This window comes from Mobula birostris, chromosome 14, assembly GCF_030028105.1.
Source record: "Mobula birostris isolate sMobBir1 chromosome 14, sMobBir1.hap1, whole genome shotgun sequence".
Classification (NCBI taxonomy): Eukaryota; Metazoa; Chordata; class Chondrichthyes; order Myliobatiformes; family Myliobatidae; genus Mobula; species Mobula birostris.
In genome coordinates this window covers 81,384,538-81,410,210 of record NC_092383.1, presented here as the reverse complement: position 1 = coordinate 81,410,210, position 25,673 = coordinate 81,384,538, and the positions used below count along the sequence as shown (strand labels likewise).

The window sequence follows — 25,673 nt, the reverse complement described above, 5'->3', positions numbered from 1 at the left end:
AGAGTGACTCGGATAGGTTGGGTGAGTGGGCAAATTCATGGCAGATGCAATTTAATGTGGATAAATGTGAAGTTATCCACTTTGGTGGCAAAAATAGGAAAACAGATTATTATCTGATTGGTGGCCGATTAGGAAAAGGGGAGGTGCAACGAGACCTGGGTGTCATTATACACCAGTCATTGAAAGTGGGCATGCAGGTACAGCAGGTGGTGAAAAAGGCAAATGGTATGCTGGCATTTATAGCGAGAGGATTCGAGTACAGGAGCAGGGAGGTACTACTGCAGTTGTACAAGGCCTTGGTGAGACCACACCTGGAGTATTGTGTACAGTTTTGGTCCCCTAATCTGAAGAAAGACATCCTTGCCATAGAGGGAGTACAAAGAAGGTTCACCAGATTGATTCCTGGGATGGCAGGACTTTCATATGAAGAAAGACTGGATGAACTGGGCTTGTACTCGTTGGAATTTAGAAGATTGAGGGGGGATCTGATTGAAACGTATAAAATCCTAAAGGGATTGGACAGGCTAGATGCAGGAAGATTGTTCCCGATGTTGGGGAAGTCCAGAACGAGGGGTCACAGTTTGAGGATAAAGGGGAAGCCTTTTAGGACCGAGATTAGGAAAAACTTCTTCACACACAGAGTGGTGAATCTGTGGAATTCTCTGCCACAGGAAACAGTTGAGGCCAGTTCATTGGCTATATTTAAGAGGGAGTTAGATATGGCCCTTGTGGCTACGGGGATCAGGGGGTATGGAGGGAAGGCTGGGGCAGGGTTCTGAGTTGGATGATCAGCCATGATCATAATAACTGGCGGTGCAGGCTCGAAGGGCCGAAAGGCCTACTCCTGCACCTATTTTCTATGTTTCTATGTTTCTATGATGGAGGAGGTACAGCAGCCTGTTCAGGAATAGTTTCTTCCCATCAGTCATCAAATTTCTGAACGGTTCATGAACACTATCTCACTCGTCCTCTGTTGATCTATTATCTATGACCAGAGGACACAGCCTTAGAATAGAATGATGTTGGAGGCCAAGTCATTGGTTTTGGATCTCCCCCCCCCCCCCAACCACTTTCAAATCTGTTACTAGCTCTTCTTTCAGTTAGTCCTGACGAAGGGTCTCGGCCCGAAACGTCGACTGTACCTCTTCCTAGAGATGCTGCCTGGCCTGCTGCATTCACCAGCAACTTTGATGTGTGTTGGGTATATTTAAAGCAGAGATTGATAGGTTCTTGATTCATAAGGGTGTCAAATGTTATGGGGAGAAGGCAGGAGAATGGAGATCAGAGGGATAATAAAGCAGCCATGATAGTACAGTAGAGCACACTCGAAGGGCCAAATGTCCTATTTCTACTCCTACCTCTTAGTCTTATTTCCTTTATTTCGTATTTAAGTTACAGTAGCTTTGTCTTCCACTGTACTGCTGGCAGGCAGCAAATTTCCTGACATCCACCGGTGATAATAAACCCGAATCTGATTGTTTCCTTTCTGAAGTGCAGTAGATCAATCTCCTAATATTTAAAATACAAGTAAATTTAAGTTTGTTTTCTCTCCAATTGTAGCTGAGAATGGGGGGAGGGAAGAGAATCAGCTGGTGGCTATGAAACTGTCTGAGCTATGAGACCCGTAGGATGAAGCAGAGCTACCCATCCGCAGTACCACCGACGCAGCAGAGAGGGCCTCAAGATGGCTGTGGCTCAAAAGAGGGGAGCCATGGGGTCATAAGTAGCTAGCCATCTGGACACAAGCTGGGGTCTGATCAGCCCCGGCTGGGTCACCTGGAGGAGGTTGTATGATGGTGAAAGACCCAAAACACCCGATGGTTCCAGGAACATCACTGAAGATGTGTCCAGAAGCACCAGTAGATGTATGTACACAGCTGGAGAAAGTTGTCAAGTACACGCCCCAGAAATGACAGAAATCACGCGCATCAGGCATGGCTGAAGTGGCCAGGTCTATTTCACCCCAAGTAAAGAAATTGGTGAGTTCACAGCACTCCTAAAAAATTATGAAGTGATTTTACTGGATCAACTTAGTGTATGTTTCTGCCAGAGAAGTCAAAATGCGAATCATAAAAAGACAGTGGTATAAAGATTTAGGGAAAACTGCTGATGGTTTTCAGCTTGAAACGTCGTTCTGTACTCCCCCCCCCCCATAGATGCTGCCTAAGGACTCTGTGTGTGTCGCTTGGATTTCCAGCATCTGCAGATTTTCTCTTGTTAGGGAAAACTTCATTCCTTAAGAGAGTGGAATTTACCAAGAAGAAGTTGAAGATGGATTTAACAGGAAACTCAGGATTCAGAAGATGGATATGCAGGAGCCTCAGCTACTCACGCTCAAGCAAAGCTTTCATTCTATGGAACACAACATCAGCAGCTTTCCACAACCTGCATTAGAGAAATGCCATTTCCTACAGTTTAATTAAAGAATAAAGCACGAACACTAATGAGATTTAAGGCAATTTCTTTTATTGTGGCAAATGGATTTTAACCATCTAAAAAAAATAAATTAGCCATTTAGAACAAAAACAAATCACAGATTTCTTCAGAATGACATTCTGTTTGATACAAATTACTTAGTAATTCAAGGAACACATGGACAAAGCATGTAATCCACAGCAAGTAGGCAACAAGGCAATGTATCACTTCGCCCCAGAGTTTCATCTTCTGTAACAGGGGCAAAAATAGGTCTCATAATCATGCAAGGTGAGAAATATTGGTATAAACAGGATCACACTATTCTCCCGCCAGTATTTTTTAAAAATTGGTCCCACTCTTTGTTTGAAGATGTAGGATCATACCCCAGCAATGGCTGGATGACAATATGGAACCCAAACCCGTGCTTAAGAGATCATTCTTAAGTTTGCATCTGGATGTTGATCTTTAGTATCACAGCGAAACATCCCGCCCTCACTCCATACCTGCATCTTTTAGGAACTGAAGTGGGTGTTGGGAGGGTTGTTGCAATCCAATAGATTATTCTCCCCCTTTTACAATCATACCAGTAGTTAAGGTTGCTTCAGTCAGAGCCAAATTGGCTCAGCAACAAACCAGAGGGTGGTTCCACGTAGCAGTAGTCTTATTGAGGTGTTTAAGGATTAAAAGGAACTACAATTTCTGTAGATCCCCGAGTTGCCCCAAAGTCCCAAATAAGGGGGAAAATGGTCTAGAAAGTAGTAGATTGCTCAAGGTGATGATGCAACCACTGAGGTAAGTGGTAATGGAAATCTGAAACGCCCACTCCAAGCAAAATTAAACAAAGATTGACCTCTTAGTGTTACAAAGATGTTAAATGGTAGATCACTACCATCTAACAATGGTAGGTAGAATGAGAGGCTGAATAGACTATCCCTGTGTTTATTGGTCTTTGCTATTTCAGGTTTTAAAATTTCCTTTCTCGCTATAATCGTTATCTTATCCTCGTCCCCTAATCTTCTCAGCACGTCATATCTCCTGTCAATGGGACAAACAGACTGCCAACCTGCTCAGGAAGGTTTGAGGGTGCGGTCAAGGAATTGGCCACCGTGAGGGATCACCACATAGCAAAGTGACGGGTAATATTAGAACTGCTCTCTCCAAACACTGTGAAGCAATTTCACCCCAGGCCAATATTTCACCATTGCACAATTCAAAAATAAAATTGACAATTATTGGCATACATCATAATTTACATATCAAAATGGGTTTGACATTTTTTTTCTACAAATTCCATACTGGTTTTCCAAGAGAAAAAAAAATTCAATGAAAACTTCCCCCTCAAGGTAAAAAGTCAACTGTCCAGACTCAAGGGGCTCATGGTCAAATTTTGGCCTGCTCCTTTCCCCATTCTCCTCCTGTAGGTCTCCCCTCTTTTTGCTGAATTTGCACAAGGGAGCAGGAACTGGGCCTGTTGCAATTGGACACAGCAATGTCGTCCAGTTAACACCGGTTGCCTCACATAAATAACATATAAAGCATTCACAAAGGAACAGAGAGGAAACCAGCGCGCCTCCAGGTGGTCCTTCCCTCAAGATGAGATCGTTCATGCCGAATTTTGAACACCTAGCACTTTTAAAGCAGCATTGATGTGAATGGAATGGGGAGGGGTTGGTTTGGGAGTGGAGAGGATAGATTTTAACCAATAAACACTCCCAAGTGGGATTCAAGTACTCACTCAAAAAAAAATTCACCAGTCATAATAACATTCATTCAGTCAGGATGGCATGCAACATCACAGCATGTGAATACGAATTAACAGTACATTAACATATTTCTGGAAGGGAATGTTGAGGAGATACCATATTTTCCTGACACCCTATCCCCTTAGCTTCCCTCTTAAAAACAAACAACATCCAAATCCAGGACAGTATATCTGAACACCAAAAATAAATTTTCAGTATTCTGATTGTATCTCAAATGCCAAAACTTGTCCAGCGTTAAGAAGACAGTCAAATAATGCTCGTCTTGGCATTAATTCTTCCCCCAGGGAAACACGAACAGTTTCCTCGCTTTAAACAATTGGTTTTCATTGCTATCTGAAGATTATATTCATTTTTATTATAATTAACTAGTAGAAAAAAATCTACTTCATTATAATAGTAAACTTATTCGAACTTCATTCATTTGCATTCAACCAAAAGTCTGAGACGAGGATGGGTGGGGAAAATAAAAATAAATTAATTTGCAAAATATATACATGTCTGACACATAAATAGTAAACTTGTTTCTTCTTCCTCTTTCTGGTGCAACTGTTTAATTTTCCTGTACTTTAATTTTTTTTGGCAGAGACAGTTACACAGTACACAGCTGAGCAGTGACCTAAACGATCACAAGCAGCCAAGTCTACTGTAGAAATGTAAGCTAGAGATGGAGCTTTCCTTGCCACGTATTTTATCACCACAGAAATTCTCGAACACTTGTCCTCCCCGTATACTTTGTAAGGGAGGGAGGAAGGAAACCTTCCCCGCTTTGTTTCTGCAGGTTAATTCCTAACCTTCCCTTTTAGTTTATATTCGCAATCTGTTCACCCATCGTTACATAACACCATTCCCGCCTCTCTTTCACTGTTCAGACTTCACAGTGCAAGGGATTCACATGTCTTTACTACTGGGTCTGGTCCCAATTTAGGGAACTCCCATGTATCCGTTGAAGAAAAATAGGAGAAAAAAAATCTCCTTGCACAATGCCTTGGCTGCCCCACTTTCCCAAATCTTTCTTCACATTCTATAGCCATGATATTCCTTTTGTGTTTTGGTTTCCTCTTACTCAACCATCTCTAACTTCAACTGAGTGTCTGGCCTGCAATCTTTCCAGTCTCAACAAACAAAGAACCATAATTAGGTCTGGGCCTTGATTACGCAGCCACTGAGGATGTCCCATTCATATCAACTTGTTGCAGATCGCCACAGCTTTTTTATAGACCTCGGTCACATTATCGAGGTCGGTGAGGGAGAAGTTGCTGTCGGCCAAGTGGTCGGCGAAGCACTTCATCTTGCAAAGGCGCGGCCTGCAGTCTGACTCTGCTTCGTCCAGGTGGAGCAGATCATCGGCGGAGACACAGCTCCTCATCTGGCTCCGCTCTTGCCGGCTCTCGGGCAGGTCGAGCCTGTCGAAGGACTCCGAGGAGAGGATGCTGTCTTCGCTCACCGCACTCGACGGGTGGCTTCTGTTCGACGAGAGTCTGATGTCAGAAAAGGCCAGTTCGTTGAAGGACCCCAGACTCTTCAGGGTGGCGCTGCCCATCGCAGAGTCCGTGCTGCTGGAGGAGAACTTGCCATTCCGTTTGAGGATGCCTTTGCGCCGGGCAGAGGGGTCTTTGGCACTGTCGCATAAATCGCTGTGGGTTTCAGAAGTCACCGTCTCAAAGACAGGGTTGTCACAGTCCAACAAGTCCGCTGACTCACTCTGCTCTGGTGAGGAATAATACCCAGACTCCCTCTTTGCCGGTTTCTTCAATATCCCTTTCTTTGGTGCAGGGACAGTTGGACTGTCCTGCTGCCTGCCCTGTTCTGTTGTGGACATGCTCGAGTCTAGGTGAGCAAATACGGTCTCCTCAGTGGAGTGGCTGACATTGCCTGCGCTGTGCGATCGATGCTCGTGGGTGTTCCTTTTCTTTAGGATCCCTTTCGGCCTCTTCAGCAGCGACTTCCCTGTGCTTTCGGTAGCCCCCCCTTCCTGCAGCGAGTTGGAAATGTCGTTCTCCTTCTTTGACTTCTTCAGCGACCTCTGCCGCTCCAGCGGCGAGCCATGCTGCTTGAAGAAGCAGCGCACTTTGGAGCCGCTCTCAAAGACGAAGCGAGACGGCCGCTGCAACCAGTCCAGACTGATGGTCACGGACGACTCGTAGTCCCTTGCCGACTCCAGCTCGCAGACCTGGGTCTTGTAGCCCCAGTTGACCCACCAGTGAGTGGCAACATCCTCAATGGTGGCACGGCGGTCTGGATTGACCATCAGTAGCCATCGGATCAGCCCACATGCATCTGCAAAACAAATGAACAGCCAAAATGTACACCATTTGCAAATTTTCCACCAACCGCCGCCAAAACCTTGTACTTAAACTCAAAGCAAACTTATTATCCAAGTACATACACTCACTGGCCAGTTTATTAGGTGCACCTGTACATCAGCTCGTTAATGCAAATATTTCATCAGCCAATCGTGTGGCAGCAACTCCATGCACATAAGCATGCAGGCATGGTCAAGAGGTTCAGTTGCTGTTCAGACCAAATATCAGAATGGGGGTAAAAAAACAGCAGCCAGGTGACTTTGACCATAAAATGATCGAGAGAGGGAGGTTTAAGCATCTCAAAAACTGTGGATCTCCTGGGATTTTCAAGCACAACCGCCTCTAGATTTTATAGAGAACAGTGAGAGAAACAACAACCAGTGAAATGCAGCTCTGTGGGTGAAAACGGCTTGTTAATGAGGGAGATTAATAGCCAGACTCGTTCAAGCTGATAGGAAGGCAACAGTAATTCAAAAAGAAAGCATATGTTGCAACAGTGGTGTACAGAAGGCCATCTCTGAACGCACATCCTGAGCCTCGAAGTGGATGGGCTACAGCAGCAGAAGACTGCAACGATATACTCAGTGGCCACATGATTAAGTACAGGAAGTACCGAATAAAGCAGCCACTGAGTGGGTGTTACCATTTACTATCTCGAGATTCATTTAATATATAACACACCCAAGACTTCTCCCTACAGGAAAATCAACTTGAATCATACAGTCAGAGAGTGAGGAGAGGACAGCAAATGCCTGAGAAATTCGGGCATTAATGAACTATCTAATAGTTCCTGAGGGAGAGAAGGTCTGGTGGGGAATTTTGGAGGTTCAGCCCAGGACAGATGGAGGTAGCATTGCTGATGGCCAAGGGTTCTGTATGAGAGAGGCAGACTGGCTCTCTGGAGGTGGCAAGGCTGGAAGAGATAAGAACATTTGGTGAAAAGGAGGAAGCCTGGGAGCAGAGTGGTTAGCCCCATCGCTTGATCGCTGCAAATTTTGACAACAGGTGGTCAAAACTGCCCCATGCATCACCAGAACCATCAAGGATACATAAACAGAAAGGTGCCGGAAAAGGGCCAGTAACATCATGAAGGATCTCACCTACCCTGCTCACGTTTGTCCCACTCCCAGCAGGGAGGAGGCTACGTAGCATACACTCCAGGAGCAACAGACACAAGAAACAACTGCTTTCCCCAAGCAGCAAGGCTGATTAACACCTTCACCCACCAACTCCACCACGACTTTATTATTTCCTGTCAGTCACCTTATGTACAGCCTAGTGTAACTGTATGGGCACACAGTCAGTCTACCTATATACAAGCTTTCTTGTGCATCTTTACAGTACTTATTGTAGATTTAAAACTGTTTTTTATCTTTGGTCTGCTACTTTTCTGCTGCATCGCATCTGGAGTAACAATTATTTTGTTCTCCGTTACACTTGTGTACAGGAAGTGACACTGAATCTTGAATCTTAATCAATCTTGATTCCGCGCGCTCTCTGTAATGGGTTTGTATGTTCTCCCCAACAATGTGAGGGTTTCCTCCGGGCGCTTCAGTTTTCTCCCACATTCCAATGATGCATGGGTCAGGACTAGCAAGTCGCGGACATGCAAAGGTGATGCCGGAAGATTGGCAATACTTCTGGGCTCCCCCAGAACATCCTTGCTGATTTGATTTGCTGCAACTGTGCTCCTCGCTGAATTAATTTGATGCAACTGTGCATTTCACTGCACATTTCCAAGAACATGTGATAAATTATGCTAATTTTATAACAGAGGTGGGGAGAAGATGATATGTCCAAGAGATTTGAATACAAAGACAACACTTGGGCACTGGGTGATCAGGAGGTAGGGTGGGTTACTGGGCAGTGAGTGCCAGCAGCCACAATTGTGGAAAGCGATCTGGACTTGGGAAAACAATAACATACCAGTGAACAATAGTTCAACCATGCACCATAATCGGCTAACCATTCAGTTGGAAACTTCAACCCTTGGTAAAATGCCAAGTCACATGCATCAGGATGGTGCAAGGTTCAAACCCTGCCTTGGGCACAGTTGCTGATCTTAGATGGGCAGCAACCCCCATGGGGCTTTCTTCTGCCTTAACCTTCTACTATCAGGAAGTACAGGAGCCTTGGGTACCATACCACCAGATTCAGAAATAGTTATTACCTCCTCAGCCACAGGCTCCTGAACAAGAGGGGATAACCTCACTCACCCCACCACTGAATTGATTCCACAACCTATGGACTCATTTTCAAGGATTTCACAACTGATGTTCTCAATATTGTACTGGCACGATTTGTTGTCTCTTTCACATTGGTTGCTTGTCCGCCTTTGTGTGCAGTTTTTCATTGATTCTATTGTGTTTCTTCGTATTTATTGTGAACGCCTTCAAGCAAATGAATCTTAATGTAAAATATGTGTACTTTGATAATGAACTTATTTTGAACTTTGAACAGAAGTTAAGGAATTCAATAAGCCTCTAATGTGAGTAACAATTCCTGCCTAGATTATGTTTCCAATACCATCTTAGCAACTGCAGCACTTCATTAGTTACATCGAAATTTAGGCCAGTTACGAGAAGAACGTGCGACTTAGTTTACCTGATGGTTTGGTTGGCTCACGGTATTCGCCATTAGTTATCTGTTTGACCAGGTTTTTGTAATCATGTCCATCAAAAGGCATGGTACCATGGACCAAGGTATATAGCAGTACACCCAAGGACCAGCTGTCAACCTGTCAAGAACAGCAGAATTATTGTCAATATGGAAACCAGTGCAAGTTGGTGGACAATGAATGAAACCAATCCAAGGAGGGAAGAGCTAGACTGATCTTCGTGCAGGTTAAAAGGTCAACATAACATTATGGGCCCAAAGGTTTATATACAATTCCCCTCAAAAGCTTGGCACAATCACTGAACAGCTCTGTAGCCCCAGTGAGCCCCTCTAAACAAATTATTGCCCAATAGACAGTAGCAATCTTCAATATAAACCATGCACAGGGAGTCGGTGTCACTTTGCCTGTACCAGCAAGTGTTATAATTGTTGTATCAAACCGGATTAATGGAATGGGGTTGCTTAAAAATAACAGTGTAAAATGTCAACTTTCATTTGATAATGGAAAGGCCCATGGTTTAGGCGCCAACAATCTATTATTTGATCCAATATATTGATACACCAAGTTTCCCCTTTTTATAATATGAATTTATTCCAACCCCAGGTAAGCTTACATAAAATTTCTGATACACACAAGCTATTTGTCTCAACAAAATTCTCTACCAATGATTAACACAAGAGATTCTGCTGCAAACCTAGAGTAACACACAGAAATTGCTGGAGGAACTCAGCAGGTCAGGCAGCTGCTATGATGTTTCGGGCCGAGATTCCTGATGATAGGTCTTGGCCTGAAACGTTGACTGTGTGTTCCTCTCCATAGATGCTGCCTGACCTGCTGCGTTCCTCCAACATTTTGTGTGTGTTACTCCATACCAATGACTGTCCTCCACATGGCCCTCCACCTATTTTATCTCATCTCAGCCTGTGACTGTATCTTGTCATTTTTGTTACTTATTCACCTTGCCTTTGAAGTTCACCTTTGCTCTTTGGTAGTAAAGTCTACATCCCAATCAGTCATTGGGCTGAATTTTGTCTAGGCTTCCTTATTGAGATTATTTGTGAGTCTTAACTTAATAACACAACCAAAAACAGAAAATGATGGAAATACTCGAGCCACGCATCAAATGTGGATAATGAGATAGTTAAAGTTTCAATAGAAAGACCTGTTAAAATGTTAACTGTTTCTCTCACCACAGTTGGTTTCTGACCTACCGAGCCTTTCCACCATTTTCTGTTTTCACAATTACAATACTTAAAATAACATTTGGAAAGGTTCATGGATAGGAAATATTTGGAGGGACACAGGTCAAATGCAGGAAAATGGTACTAGCTCAGGAATTCACTTCCATTGCCATCAACCAGTTGGGCTGAAGACTGTTTCCCTGCTGTATAAATTCATTTTCCATTTTTATCTTCGACTCCCAACATGCACACATTTTATTCAAAGGGCTGAATGGCCCCCTTCTGTGCTACAACTATTCTTTGATTTATCCCAAGGAATCATCAAGAGGCAGGGCACTCACCTCAGGACCCCGATAGGGACGCCCATTGACAATCTCAGGAGATGCGTACAAGGGGCTACCACAGAACGTCTGCAAGAAGCGGTCGTGGTGGTATAAATTGGACAGGCCAAAATCAGCAATCTGGAAAGAAAAAAAAAATTTAGAACGTTAGAAATCCCATCATGGTTAAGTTCCCATTAGTTCACCTCTTTCAATTCTTAATCAAATTGAAAATTCAAAAGACAACTCTGTGTAGATAGTAAGTAACATGTAGGTGTATACAGGGTTACTAAAGGACATCAAACAGTGCAGTTACAGCATGTTTACTTAGGAGGAGGTTTATGTGCTTGGATCAGATGAAGCCAAGGGGAACTGACAGATGGTGTGTGTGTAATTGCATGTTTTATATATCAGTGCAAGTGAAAGTAGGAGAGGCTAGATCCTGGTCTGGACTCCACAGGGTCCCAAAGGACCTTTCTGGCCTAGTTTCCAACACACCAGTCAGGCACACAGCCAAGAACAATTCTGTTTCACTTTCCTACTTTCTGGAAAAAAAAGGGGCTATGACTGTTTTCATTGGACGAACTAGAGTAGAGGGAGAGCTGGTCCTTATTGCGTCACCCATTTCCACCACCAATTATACCCACCCTAATGATCACACCTTGCTGGGAATTCTAGAAAGCTAAGGTCAGAAGGTCACGTTCCTGTTGGAGGGCAGCAGAAGCCATGCCAGGTTCTACCCTGGTCATAGCACGGAAAGAGGCTCTTTGGCTCATGCCAATGAGATAGTCCCAACTGCTTGCATTTAGGCAATATCCTTCTAGGCCACAGGTTCCCAACCTGTGGTCCACGGACCTCTTGCTTAATAGTATTGGTCCATGGAACAAAAAAAAAGGATAGGAACCCCTGCTCTGAGCCTTTCCTGTCTGCGTACCTCTCAAAGTACCTTTTAAATGTTGTCAATGTACCCATCTCCACCACTTCCTCTGGCAGCTCATTCCACATACTGAGTATCCTCTCGGTAAAATGTTGCCCACCTGCGCACCCCCCCCCCAGGACTTCCTACACTTCACTAAGGGCTCAGAACCATTCTTAAGCATCACAAATCACCAAAGGACCTTTGAATTGGATTCACATGATACTTTGGCACAATATCTGTTAGGTAAACATCACATATTGAAACAGATGAAATTCCCTCTTTAAGGTGGTGCCTTATAAAGGGACTTAGGCACAGGAATTACCCCGTGAACATAGACACCAGCTAGTCTGCCTGTTCCTGCAGTGTCCTCAGATTTAATTTATTTTATATTTCAAGCCACATTAAAAATTAACTAGTAAATTAAGTAGTAGATTGGACTTTGAGCAAAGATCACGGCCTCGAGATTAGAGAAGCAAAATACAAACAACTTTGGAGTGTGCGTAGGTCAAGATGTCGAAAGCGGCAAAAAAAAATTACAGCTAACACAAATATTAGTTCCGTTATGGGGAGTTCCACTGGAAGAGCAAACGTACATAAGAACACACGAAACATTCAGCAGCTCGTGCCTCCTTCGTCATTCACCGATCCTGTACTATAACAGTTTTACTAATTCCTTAGCATTCTAAAATATATCACTCTGTTTCTTGAATGTACCCCAGTGACCAAGCCTCCATAGCCCTCTTGGGAAGATTCACTTGGCCTCTGGGTGAAGAAATTTCTTCTCAAACTAGTGTTGAAAGGCTAACCCCATTTTTAAAATAAAAACTGAGAACACGTCTCTCTGTCCTAAATACCACAGTCAGGGGAGAACAACATAGCAGCATCTACCCTTGTTAAGCCCTGTAAAAAGTAATGGCTCAGTGTGATTATTCTCCCGAGTCCAGAAGAATTAGTAATAAAAGTCTAGTCTACTTAATATCCCATACCTGGAAACCATTTGGTGCATCTTCATTTTGTTTTCTTAGAAATATATCCTTTGCTAAATAGGGAAGGAGGCTGGACTGTACACCATATTCCATTTGTAGTCCCACTGGAGTTTACACAACTCCAACAAGACACAAACCTTCATAGTTTTCCCTTTTAATGCTTGTTATAGTTACTTGTAACATTCATTGTGCACAAGGACAGGAAGGTCCTGGTGTTGGAAACCAACACCATTCAACGTCCAACCATTTAAAGAATATTCTGTTTCACTACTTTTCTCCTCCCTAAAGAAGATATTCCCACATAACATTCAAGCTGCCACGTCCATTTAAGAGACCTGCAGATACAGACATTTATTTCCAAACACACAGAATAGATCCTTTGCAAAAAGAAAGGAAAGTAAATTCTAGGAGAGACCCAGTGCTCGTTGTTAAAAATTGTAGCATCACCCTCAAAAGATAAAGGCATTTAATTGTCCAAAGACAGGTAGCATGTCAGAAGACGGAAGAGACTATACAGACAAAAGAAACAAGCAATTAAAAGATTAACAAAGTATGAAAATTCAGCAGTAGAAGATAAAGCTAGCCAGAAGATCACAAGAGTTTCAGCAGACAACTGAAAGGGACAGACCGCAAATTGGTCTGATCAAACGCAAATCTGGGAAATCCATAATAGAAAATAAGGATATGGGAGATGAATTTTTACATCAATCTTCACTACAAGTAACCACAAGACCATAAGACATAGGAACCTAATTCGCCAATTCTTTTAATTTCCTGTAATTCTCATGGACAATTCCAGTGGTGGGCCTTGGAAACTGATGCTGTGACCTCAAATTTTTTTCAATTATATAGTTTGGTTCATTGAGTCTGCTTCGCCATTCTATCATAGCTGATTTATTATCCCTCTAAGCCTCATTCTCCCTCCTTCTCCCCGTAATCTGACTCTTACTAGTCAAGAACCGATCAACCTTCGCTTTAAATACATCCAATGACTTGGCCTCCACAGCTGTCTGTGGCAATGAATTCCACAGATTCACCACCCTCTGGCTAAGGAAATACTTGGCAACAGAAATGAGGCATTCCAGAAAGAGTTCTAAGATCAGGATAATTATCAGGAAGGACTTTATTCTGGGATCTTAACATCAACACATAAATTTTAGCCAACTCTTAATTTTGCAGAATTCCCTAATTCTTGGACAATTCCAATGGTGGGCCTTGGAAACTGATACTGGGACAAAGAGAGAGAGAGAGAGAGAGAGAGAGAGAGAGAGAGAGAGAGAGAGAGAGAGAGAGAGAGAGAGCAACAAAAAAGGTATTGGGAGAGAAGGTGGAGGCAGGGAGGGGAACAAATTCACACATAGAAACCACAAGCCAATGGCTATAAAAGAAACCTGGAGGTCTCAGCTTTTGGGAGAGAATTTGGGTGGTCTTTAACAATAAGTAGCCCCTGATAACAAGCAGTTGCGACCACAGTTTTAGCTCCTACTAGGCAGAGGCTGAGTGTAGGTGGTCTTTAACGAAAAACCTATACACAGGATGATTTAGTTGTTTGGAGGGGGTGGTGAACAGAGGAAGTGAGATTGCCACTACACTGAAGAGACTTGAGAAAAAGAAAAGGAATGATGGCCGATTTTGTCAGTATCAGTTGCTAAGCGACACTGTGTCTGTTACAATGACCTTTTATGGATCCCATCACAAAACAATCTCATTATAGGTTTGAAAGTGACGTGAGGAGGCAGCAGTTACTATTTTAGCCAGTTTTAGCCTAGTGAATGGAATTTATTGAACAATAGAGTGCTGCATCATTGAAGAGATAGAGTAAAAGAGTGATATAGATCAGTATCCTGCTAATGGAAACCTTGTTCACTCCCTCCCCAAACTAAAGTTATACATCATGGTTAGCAATCTCCTTCTAGGGTGATTTCTTGAAATTCTTACTAATGCAATTAAAAGTACAATATTCAGATACAAATTACTTTGCTCTACCCTGTAAACACTTTAAAACACTGCTTATGATGTTCTTTACATTGTAAATACATGCTAGTATTTATGTACTTTTTATTCCATATCGGAACTAACTTTATTTTTATAAAATTCTTTATTCTGCATAATTGTTGAACGTTGTCATTTGTTTGTTGCGCGTAGCACGAACTCATCACAGAAATTCCTAATACATGTAAATGTACAAGGCGAATAAAGTTGATCGTTGATCCTCTGTGTATAAAGTCACGGATATACAATTCCTTTATCTTGTAAATGTTCATCGTAACATACAGAAGTGTGATGAAGTATGTGCTTCTCACCTTGACGTTGCCAGTAGCATCTAACAGGATGTTCTCCAACTTCAGATCCCGATGCACAATTCCGTTCTGAAAGAGAGGAAGTCAGGATGAGTCCATGAATTCTCAGCTAAACTCCAAAAAGTCCTTGACACATCTCTGCAATAATATGGACTTTAGAAAGATTAGCTTTGTTTGTCATACGGACATCAAAGCATATGGTGAAGTGTATCATTTTGCGTCAAGGGCTAACGCAGTCCGAGGATTGTTCGGGAGGCTTCCTGCAAGTGTTGCCATGCTTCCGGTCCCAAAGTAGCATGCCCACAAGTCACTGACCCTAACCTGCACATCTTTGGAATGTGGGAGGAAACCTGAGCATCTGTAGGAAACCATGTGGTCACGGGGAGAATGTACAAACTCCTTTCAGACAGCGGTGGAATCGAACCCTGATCGCTGATGCCGTGAAGCGATTGTGCTAACTGCTCAGCAGTTCAGGCAGCATCTGTGGAGAGGGATAAACAGTCCAACCCCTATTCCTCCCCATAGATGCTGCCTGACCTGCTGAATCCCTCCAGTATCTTGTCTGTGTTACTCTGGGTTTCCAGCATCTGCAGAATCTCTTGTAGCTGTTCAGTATAAACATAGATTGTCAGCTCTCTCTCTGCTGGGGGCCAGGAGCCGTTCTAATTCGAGACGGGCTCCAAGCCCCTGCAGAGACAGAAATAACTTCATTGTCCGATTGTTCACACTATTTTAATTGGCTTGTGCACTCTCCATGGTGCTCAGCTCACCGACTCGAGGCAGCCAGCTAAACTGGAGCAGACAGGCATGAAGGCCTGGACCTCCCCCAGAGTCCAGGATATCTACGGGCAGACCCGGGGGAGGGCCTCAGTAGCCCTGTTGGAGGAGATCCAGCCACAGAGCTGGCATCCTTCCCAGCTGCAGTCCGAGTGCAAAAGTTTCAGCACTGTGCAGGCTCGCCTTCCAGCACATTGTAGTGACCCTCCCACCCACAGTTTTCTTCCCCTTACACCTGAAGACACCACTGACATGCTGGACTACAGTTTTACATTATAAAGTCTCCTCCCAGTACAAGATGTAGAAATCACTAGGGGAAAAACTCCAGAAGGGAAGAGCAGTGAAGCCTAATTCCTGTCTCCCTGGCGATTTCAAAGCTTCAAATTCATTCTGGAGCCTCTAGGAATTTATGGCCTAGATAATACACTACTTCTTCAAACCTTTGCGGATGGTTAACAATTTGTTTAAAATGCTTAACATTCATTACTTCTCCATTTTTAGTTGGAAATTCTGGGATCTTGATGCAGCAATAACAAGGGCATAGTTCCCCACCCTCCAAAAAGACCATATGGGTGATTGTCACTGCCTTCAGGAAACACTCCCAACCAGGACTGACACTTCCAGTGTCATCATGTAATGATAAATTCCACAATAGGTCTCAATCCAACAGAACAGTGGGAAGGGATACAGGATAGGTTCAGAGTATTAGAATTTCAGAAACAGCATGGAAACAGTCCTGACGAAGGGTCTCAGCTCAAAACATCGACTGTTTATTCATTTCCGTAGATACTGCCTGACCCGCTGATCTCCAGCATTTTGTGTGTGTTGCTTTGGAAATAGCCTCTTTAGCCCATCCAATCTATACCAGCCAGCAAGCAATCAACTAACCATTCCACACACCGCATCCCATTTTATTCTCCCCACGTTGCCATCAACTCCACCAACAGAGGAGGGACGACCAACCCACAGGCCTTTAGGATGCAGCACGGTGAGAAGGTGCAGATTCCACACAGACAGGACCGGGAGTCAGGATTGATCTCTGGTCACTGGAGTGGAGAATCAGCAACTCTACCAGGTGCATCACAGTGCTGCACTTCATTCAATTAGACGTCTCCCTAACCTAGTACCAAAGTGCCGAGAGCAACTACAGTTCTTTTTGCCAATGCTCCAACTCAGGCGGACAATTAAACTCACACTCCAAATAGGTTAGTGTTCTGCCTAGTGTTATTTTTAAGTCACTGGATTAAAAGAGTCGTACTGAGCCATTACATTCCTCGATGAATCAGCAACTTGTATTTTATAGGCAGCCTAATTAGTGTTGGGACTTGGACTCAAAACATACACAAGTCCCAAATCCCAAACAATTGCCCATTAAGATTCTAAGTTCCCAGTGAATGAAAGGAGGAATGTTTAGTCAATACCCCGAAGGTCTCATTCCCTGAGCCTAGTCTAAAGGGAACCATGTCTTTTATGTGGAGGGCACATGGGAGGCACAAGAGAATGACCTTTCACCTCCAGCATGCTTTCCTCCTCCTCTTCAACACTCCCCTCCCCAGCTTTCTCTCAACCTGTAGTCAACAATGCGTCTGTGAACTAGGCTCAGTTGGGAACAGGTTTCATAAGATCCCAGTGTGACAATGCCTTTTGTATTTCCCCAATAAAAAAGTGCCACAATGCCAGGATGCTGCATACCAAGCATGTTCCTTCTTACCCCTCTTCTTTATCTCCTACTCTTCCCCCCCCCCGACCCTTGCACTTTCCATTTCATCATCTCCCTTTCCACCCTATTCTGGCCCCCTCCATCTCCTGTCCCATTCCATCTGTCTCATGCCCCCCTTTCATCTCAATCCACCCCCCCCATCCAATTCCACTTACCTTCTCCCTCCTTCATCCCCTTCTTTCTCATCTCCTTCTGGAACACACCCCCCCCCCCAACATGCCATTCTCTCGTTTTTAAATGGGCTCAGCCAGTGTAAATTTAAAACAATACAAACTACCTACCCCATGTGTCTCCCCAGTGTAACTTCTGTGGAGGACATTGGTTTCCTGTGTGTTTGGACTACAACTAATAAGAAATGATTGTCTGTTTTGAGCTCGATGAGTTAGGTTCCCGACATCTGCAGCAATTTGTTATTTGTATCTTAAGGTGCTTGGGTAAGCTTTCTGTGTGAATAATGCTACAGGACACGAGAGAGGACCTGATGTGGGCTGTAGTGGACTGTGACATTGTAGGCTGAAGGGCCTTCATTGTGCTGTCGCGTTCCACGTAGTGGGCTATTGGGGGAGAACGGAACACCGTTTTTATGTCTTTCACTTCTCTCAAAAGAAATACACGTTACCTTTACTTACAGTGCTCGCAGACAGGGCAGATGCACAGTGTCTGTGATTAGTTATAGGTCATTTGGCCTTTTATCTTTTTGAAGCCAAGGAGAACAAGGCTATGTCCAGGTCATGGTAACATTTCAAATATTGGTGTCAAGGTAAATATTGTGTTCTCTGTACCAGAGAGCAACATGGAATTAAAAAAAAATTATTTAGAGATACAACACGGTAATAGCCCTTCTGCCCAATTACACCCATGTGACCAATTAATTGACTAACCTGTACATCTTTGGAATTTTGGAATGGTAGGGGGGGGGCACCCCACACAGACACAAGGGGGAAATTATACAAACTCCTTAAAGATGGTGGCACAAATGCACCGGGGTTGCTGGTGCTGTAACAGCACTATGCTAACCGTTACATTACCGAGCCTCCCAGAGAGGAGGTGCAAACAAGGAGGCCTTTCAACTCCTCAAGCCTCTTTCACTATTTACTTACATTATTTACTTACGGTGCAGAGTAGGCCCTTCAAGTCGCGCCGCCCAGCAATCCCCCAGTTTAAACCTGGTCCAATCACGGGGCAATTTACAATGACCAACTAACTTACCAACCAGCATGACTTTGGACTGTGGGCGGTAACTCACACTGTCACAGGGCGAGCGTACAAGCTCCTTACAGACAGTGGCGGGAATTGAACCCGCGGCGCCTGTACTGTAAAGCATTGTGCTAACCACTACACCCCAGACCTGATCTGTACCTCTGGCTGATATACTAACGCGCAAGCTGAATGGAAGGGTATGGGTTGCAGTGTGAAAAGCTAATTCCCAACATAGCCTACTCTGGAAGGAGAATTCCTGATTACTTTTTTAAAAAACTATCCAGTGCAAAAGTATCTTCCCTCCTTAACAACCTGATCCTTGGATATGTTGCCAAGTTCCTAATTCCCAAGAAGGGGAAATGGTTTCTCTGCATCTACCCTACCAAGTTCTATTAACATCTTAAATCACCTTCAAGAGATCACCTGTCAATCTCCTCCTCCCACATGAATACGAGTCAAGTTTATGCAACCTATTCAGCCTGGGTGGGCTATGGGGGTGGGGGGGGGAATGGAGGGAGCAGGGCGTTGCCCTCTGAAATCTGCTAAGGGCCCTGTTCCTGATCACGACACAGTCACCTTTGCAGGGGAAATGCGTGGTGAAAGGGGATGGTGGGAGTCTCAGGCGAGATGGTTCTTCAGCTTTCAAAAAATCCTGCCAACACAAACTGTGAGTCTCGCACACAAGGAGGAAATCCAGACTGGACCACACCTGATACAGGAGGGAGAAAATACTGTAATGTTTTTTAATTATAAGTAAAAATATTTCTTGATCTCGGATATTCTCAGCTCAGGTTTCAATCGGAACAAAAAAGAAAAATTCGGCTCTCCCACGCATTCCTCGAGCTTTATATTCAACTCGACAATGAACTTGGCTGCATTCCTGGCCGTCTAATTACTCCCAAAAAGGATAGGGCTTGGGTTACACATGAAAAGGGGGGATGGGGGGGGGGTAGAGAAGAATACTTTGCTATGCTTGCTCCCTTTCAGGATAGACACGTCACCTTGACAACACCGTGACCTCGCACAAAGGGCTGGGTCTCCAGGGAATTTGGATACTGGAGCAGTCAAGGACTTGACTCTTTTCCTTGTTCCATTCATCCATCCCCAGACTCCACACTTCAGTCCTAACAGCAGGATGCATCATTGCCAGCAAGATCGAGTCACGTCAGCCAGAGGCAAGAGCTGGTGTCTGGGAATTCATACAGGCCTGCACAGCACCTATTAACAAGCTTAGAACCCTCATTCTATTTTAAACAGAATATTATCATTCAGTCTGTGACTTTATCCACAAAGAATCTGGTTACACCTTCGATGACTGTTTCAAAACAACCTGGCTCCCATTATATTTTCATTAGAATGCACTGCACGCCAGTCAAGGCTTTATTTTTGGTTATGTCCTGCTCTCTGAGGCACTCTATCCTAGGTAATAGCCACAGCCACACACTGCCCCGTCTCTACAATTTAGCTTAACGTAGTGGATGAATCTACAAATTAATGATGACAGGGTCAGTAAGGGACAGAGAGACAGAGAGACAGAGAGACAGCATATGCGTGTGTGCATATGTGCAAAGTTTACATTCAGATGCTGGAGCTGAAAAGTGTTAATAACCTGGGTAACGCATGCATGGCCCATTGACAATTGATTTTCCGCCACCCACCCAGACAGACAAGCTGTATAGCAGATGGTGTCCAATATCATACCTTGTGACAATAATAAATGGCAGACACAATCTGACGAAAAAAGTGTCGGGCTTCTTGTTCAGTCAGGCTCTGCTTCTCATTGATGAAGTCATACAGGTCGCCTTTGCTCGCATATTCCATGATGATCACAATTTTATCCTTGTTTTCAAACACTGCAAAAAAATAATTTAAAGAAGCCGTTGTTTACAGGAAGCTGAAGCTGCTTGCAGCTTGTTTGCTGACTCAGTCCATACCTCTCTCATTATGATCTGACACTAATGAAACTAGGAATTCAGGGATTCTCATTCAAACAAATTACTGGAGGATCTCGCAAGTGAAATTTAAAAAGGCAAATTACAGATGTTGGAATATGTTAAGAACTCCTCTGACTGGCTTTTGTTTTGAGTGCAGTTGTATGCAGGTAAAGTCAGAGTCAAAATAAAATGTATTATCAAAGTACATATGTCCATATACAACCTTGAAATTTATTTTCTTGCAGACAACTACAGGAAACTAAAGGAATACTATAGAATTTATAAAACTAGTCTACATAAACCAAGTATGACAAACAACCAAAGTGCAAAGATGACTTGAGCATTCGATGGCTCTGGGCCTCTACTCACTGGAATTCAGAAGAATGAGGGTTGACCTCATTGAAACCTATCGAATGGTGAAAGGTCTCAATAGAGTAGATATGGAGAGGATGTTTTCTATGGTGGGGGAGTCTAAGACCAGAGGACACAGCCTCAGAATAGAGGGACATCCTTTTAGAATGCAGATGAAGAGGCATTTCTTTAGCCAGAGAGTGATGAATCTGAGATTCACAGGGGGCTGTGTAAGCCAGGAGTTTTATTTAAGGCAGAGGTTGATAGATTCTTGATTAGTCAGGGCATGAAGGGATATGGGGAGAAGGCAGGAGACTGGGGCTGATCAGCCATGATGAGATGGCAGAGCAGACTCAATGGGCCACATGGCCTAATTCTGCTCCTACCTCTTACGGTCTTAAGACAAAAGGTATTAAATATCTCCAAATTCAGAAAAAGAAATGAGAAAAAAGTGATTTTATTGAACCTACGTTCATTTAAAATATAAACATTATAAATAACCCAACTGATCACCTTTCCTCCTTCCACCTCTGATGTAAGCAGACTCCAGCATTGTCACCCAATCACTTAAATCACAGGCTGGCCTGTGTCAACTGAGGACAATTATAAAGATGCAGCTATCACACCTTGGGTTGGCATTGACAAGTCAACCATTGACCATCTTACGGGAAAGTCCAGGGAAGCAAGTCCCCAGAGAAGACAGAATTAAAAACAAAAGACGTGGGAGTGAAATGACCCCGATTTCCAGTGAATTCCAATAGATGCCCATTTGCCTGCTCACTGCAGATGTGCCTCAAATTTGGTGTGAAATTGTAGTTGCGGCAGCCTATGACACATTAGCCCGTCCACCTATGCCACATCAAATGGCTGCCAACAAAAGAAAAAAAAAATCAGCCACCACCCTGCAGTTTCAATGTTGTTCACATGAACCCGAAATAAAAACATTCCACTCCACAACAAGATGATGATCAGATAAAGCTAATGAAAGGTTGGCAACTCGAAATTTTCTCAGCAACACAGAGCAAAGGGCCAAGAACCTCCCTCTTTCCATAAGATACTCAGTTGTCACTATATAGGAGCGGAACCTGGTGTGGTCTTCCGCGGCTGGAGCCCATCCACTTCAAGGTTTGACGTGTTGTGCATCCAGGGATGCTATTCTGCACACCATTGTTGTAATGCAGGACTATTTTGAGTTACTGTCAGGGTGAACCAGTCTTCCATTCTCCTCTAACCTTTCTCATTAAGAATGTGCTTTCAGCCATGGAACTACCACTAACTGGATATTTTTTGTTTGTCGCACTATCCTCTGTAAACTCTAGAGACTGCTGTGCGTGAAAGTCCCAGGAGATCAGCAGTTTCTGAAATACTCAAACCACCCTGTCTGACACCAACGACCATTCCATGGTCAAAGTCGCTTAGGTCTCATTTCATCCCCATTCTGATGTTTGGTCCAAACAAAAAAAAACTGAACCTCTTGATCACATCTGCATGCTTTTATACATTGAGTTGCTGCCACATGATTGGCTGATTAGATTTTGCATTAACGAGCATGTGTACCCAATAAAGTGGCCACTGAGTGTTGAGAGAAGAAATTGCTCGCCACATCAAGCAATTTAAGTGCAAGCCACTGATTTTAGATCAACAGTTAAAAAAAAACCCATCAAAAACAAAATCCACATGCAAGGTTCAGCATTCACACTAGGGGGTAAATGAAATGTATTCACCACACGTTTGGAATTCACTGGTTCAGAACTTTATTTAATTAGAACTTGCAGTTGGGCATCACTCTCAAAACCAGATCTGACAATGAGGCAAAGCAGGAGGTTTTGGCAAGGCTGAAGGTAGCTTGAGGAAAATCTTCCCAGTGGACAGGCAGAGAAATTTAGCCTGCAGAGGCTGGCAGTGGTCAAGGAAAGAGGGGTGCGAAATGCACAGATGAACGCAGGTTGATGGTTTGCACTACATGACTGAATTCTGGAAGGGATATTGGGGGGGCGGGGTGGGTTGGGAGGGTGTAAAAACTGTATAAGTGCTGACAGAGTAAAGATGCACTGTTCCTAATGTAGGATCAGTGTGCAGGAAATGTCTATTCACAGTGTCAAAGTAAAAGTACACTTCCTACTGAAGTTGCCCAGTGGAAGAAAGCTGGCAATCCTGATACAGTACTTAACCTTTATCAGTAGACATAATACAAACTCTAGCAGTTTCATAGTCAGTAAAGGTCAATTTACTAGATTGTGAGTGATTATTAATGCACATGTTTAAGCACTGAATTACCTTCTCTAAAAGTACGTTCACTAGTTATAGGATTTTCCTTGTTGCATTGTACAATACCAGTTCATGGGTGGCAGTACGAGAAGGGTGCAGGGTCCTGAATATACAATCATTGAAGTTTTCCAGCCTTTGGATCTGAGGAAAGTTCTCCAATGGTCATCAAGTTCACTAAATCTGAAACTTTAACTCTGTTTCTCTTTCCACAGATGCTGCCCGATCTGCTGAGTGTTTTTGGCAATTTCTGCTTTTGAACTCGATCTGAGTGTCTGTACTATTTTTTTTTGGCTTCTCTGTTACTGAAAACAAAACTGGTCAGGCACAAAAAGACTTAGACAATTGCAGAGAGGAATGGCCTACACAAAGGCAAAAAGAATGCAGATAACTCCCTGAGTTAACAGTGCTGTAGGGGAAAGAGACAGCAATGGTTTGTCCTGGATGTTATAGTCAACAGATCTGAAAGGCCACTCCTCTTCTTCAAAACCTTTATTTATCTGGCCACACATTGGCTAATGCAACTCCCTCACTTTCAGGGAAATCATGGGAGGTGATTTTTCGGAACAGAAAAGAGCAAGCTCTGCCCGAGAGATACCCTTATTTTTCAAAGATTATTTACTGTCATCCTTTAACTCGTGTGTAAAGGAGAATAAAATGATTGTTACTCTAGATCTAATGCAGCATAAAAAACACAAACACAATATATAAAGCAATCATATAACATGTAATGTGAAACTAACTGCTGTATATATAGACTAATTGTCTGTAGATGAAGTGATGTTGGGTAATGTAAGGTGGGGTGCTGGTTTAATGGGTGAAGGTATGGATGGTTTGAGGGAAGTAACTATTTGAACCTAGTGGTCCTGGTGTGGATGCTCCATAGCCCCTTCCCCGAAGGGAGTGGGACAAACAGTCCACTAGCAGTGAGAGTAGGATCCTTCATAATATGGCGGGCCTTTTTTCCAGCACCTTTCTTTACATTTGTCTTTGACATCCTTGTAATGTCAGAAACGCGGCTGCCAGTTTGTGAGCAGCAGGCTCCTACAAAGAACAATAACAAGTAAGAAAGCTGTTTTTTGGGAGGAGGGTATTGGCAAGAGTAGTGGGTTGAACTCACTTGCTCCACTTCCTAACAGTGAGACAATGGAATGTTTTACATGCAGCCAAGAAAAGCACTTAATACGCTTGTATTATGAGGCTTAATACCTCATGTGATGGGCAGTACCTCCAGGGAGGCAGCACTCCTTCAGAACTTCCCCGTAGCAAAAGCCTAGCACCATCTGCACCTCCTACATCACGGTGGCCAACCGCAATGACTCAGTAGCCAGTAAAGTGTTCCAGCACATCTTGAACTCACTAGAGGTCACCATGTGACCATGCAAGGTCCCAGTCCGTGATCTCACTTTGGATATTCAGCCATTGCGGCTGGAGGCCCATTATCATTGAAAAGGCCACAAACCAGCACCTTAACACATGAGATACTGCAGACACCGGAAACCTTGGGTAGTGCACACAAATTGCTGGAGGAATGTAGCTAGTCAGGCAGCATCTACGGAACGGGAATAAACATGGATTGTTTTTTCTCCCCCATAGATGCAGGGGAATAAACCTGCGTCTACAAGTGTAACTTCCGTAGATGCCTGACTTGCCAAGTTCCTCCAGCCGTTGGCATGTGTCACCTCGAGGAGAAAGGAGGCAGGTCAGAGAACAAAAACAAAATCCCCAAGAAACCACAAGTGAGCGAGGGCTTGTTTACGACAAGGAGCAGACAGCAGCGGAAGAGGACATTACCCAAACAAGTGGAAACTTTCTTCATTTCCATCCAATGAAGTCATGGCAATCATGGGATCTCAATGTGATTGGAGGGATAAATGGTTAATGGAATGCACACTAGCGAGAAAGAATGTGAAAATTCACAAAACACTCCAACCTTGGAGAAGGTCAGCAATTTCCTTTTGGCCAGGCTTTTGTTAAAACAGCAAACAAACATTAGGTTTGTGGAATTTCCCCTTACAGGCAGCAAGGGAAAGAGAGAAAGAAGGAAAAGGCTCAAGTTTCGATCTTGTGCCAGGCCCATTCCCTCATTACAACAACAGAGAGCACTCAGCACTACAAGGAAATGCAATCAGGGGGCACTTTCTTATAGTGGCTTGTCACGATACAGCTGATTCAGGAACAGCCAGAACACACATCAATCACTGTCATCTTTTAATTGTTTCATGGCCATATCAAGTGGGTAAGCATTATAAAGAGTGCCACAGTATCTGCACAATGGTATTTTTTTTAGAAAAAACACTTCTTTCTCTCCCTGCAAGATGTATTTTGGGATAGGGCCTTGTATCTAAGGATGGGTGTGCTGGCAAAGGAGAGGGTCCAAACAAGGTTTACATGAGTGCTCCCAGAAATGAAAGGCTTAACGTACAATGTGTTTGACAGCTCTGGGCCTGTATGGATGGGTGAAAAAACCTCATTGAATCCTACTGATATTTGAAGGTCTTAATAGAGTGGGTGTGGAGAGGATCCCTCCGTGAGAGGGGGAGTCTAGGATATGAACTTTAAAACTTCCCTTTAAAATGGAGGGGAGGAGGGAGGAATTTCTTCAGCCCGAGGGAAGCGAAT

General features: G+C 43.7%; 1 protein-coding gene across 1 annotated transcript in view; it reads right to left on the bottom strand.

Annotated features, from left to right (window-relative positions):
* Positions 1 to 2,449: 2,449 nt before the first annotated feature.
* The window catches only part of nuak2 (NUAK family, SNF1-like kinase, 2), a 48,883-nt gene continuing 25,659 nt past the window's right edge, over positions 2,450 to 25,673 (bottom strand). Inside the window, exons 3-7 of the mRNA XM_072278755.1 lie at positions 20,203 to 20,354; positions 14,808 to 14,873; positions 10,621 to 10,740; positions 9,086 to 9,218; positions 2,450 to 6,455 (exon numbers count right to left, since the gene is read on the bottom strand). Of these exons, the coding sequence (XP_072134856.1) occupies positions 5,356 to 6,455; positions 9,086 to 9,218; positions 10,621 to 10,740; positions 14,808 to 14,873; positions 20,203 to 20,354 (1,571 nt within the window). The 3' untranslated portion in view covers positions 2,450 to 5,355. The remainder of the gene's footprint in view (positions 6,456 to 9,085; positions 9,219 to 10,620; positions 10,741 to 14,807; positions 14,874 to 20,202; positions 20,355 to 25,673) is intronic.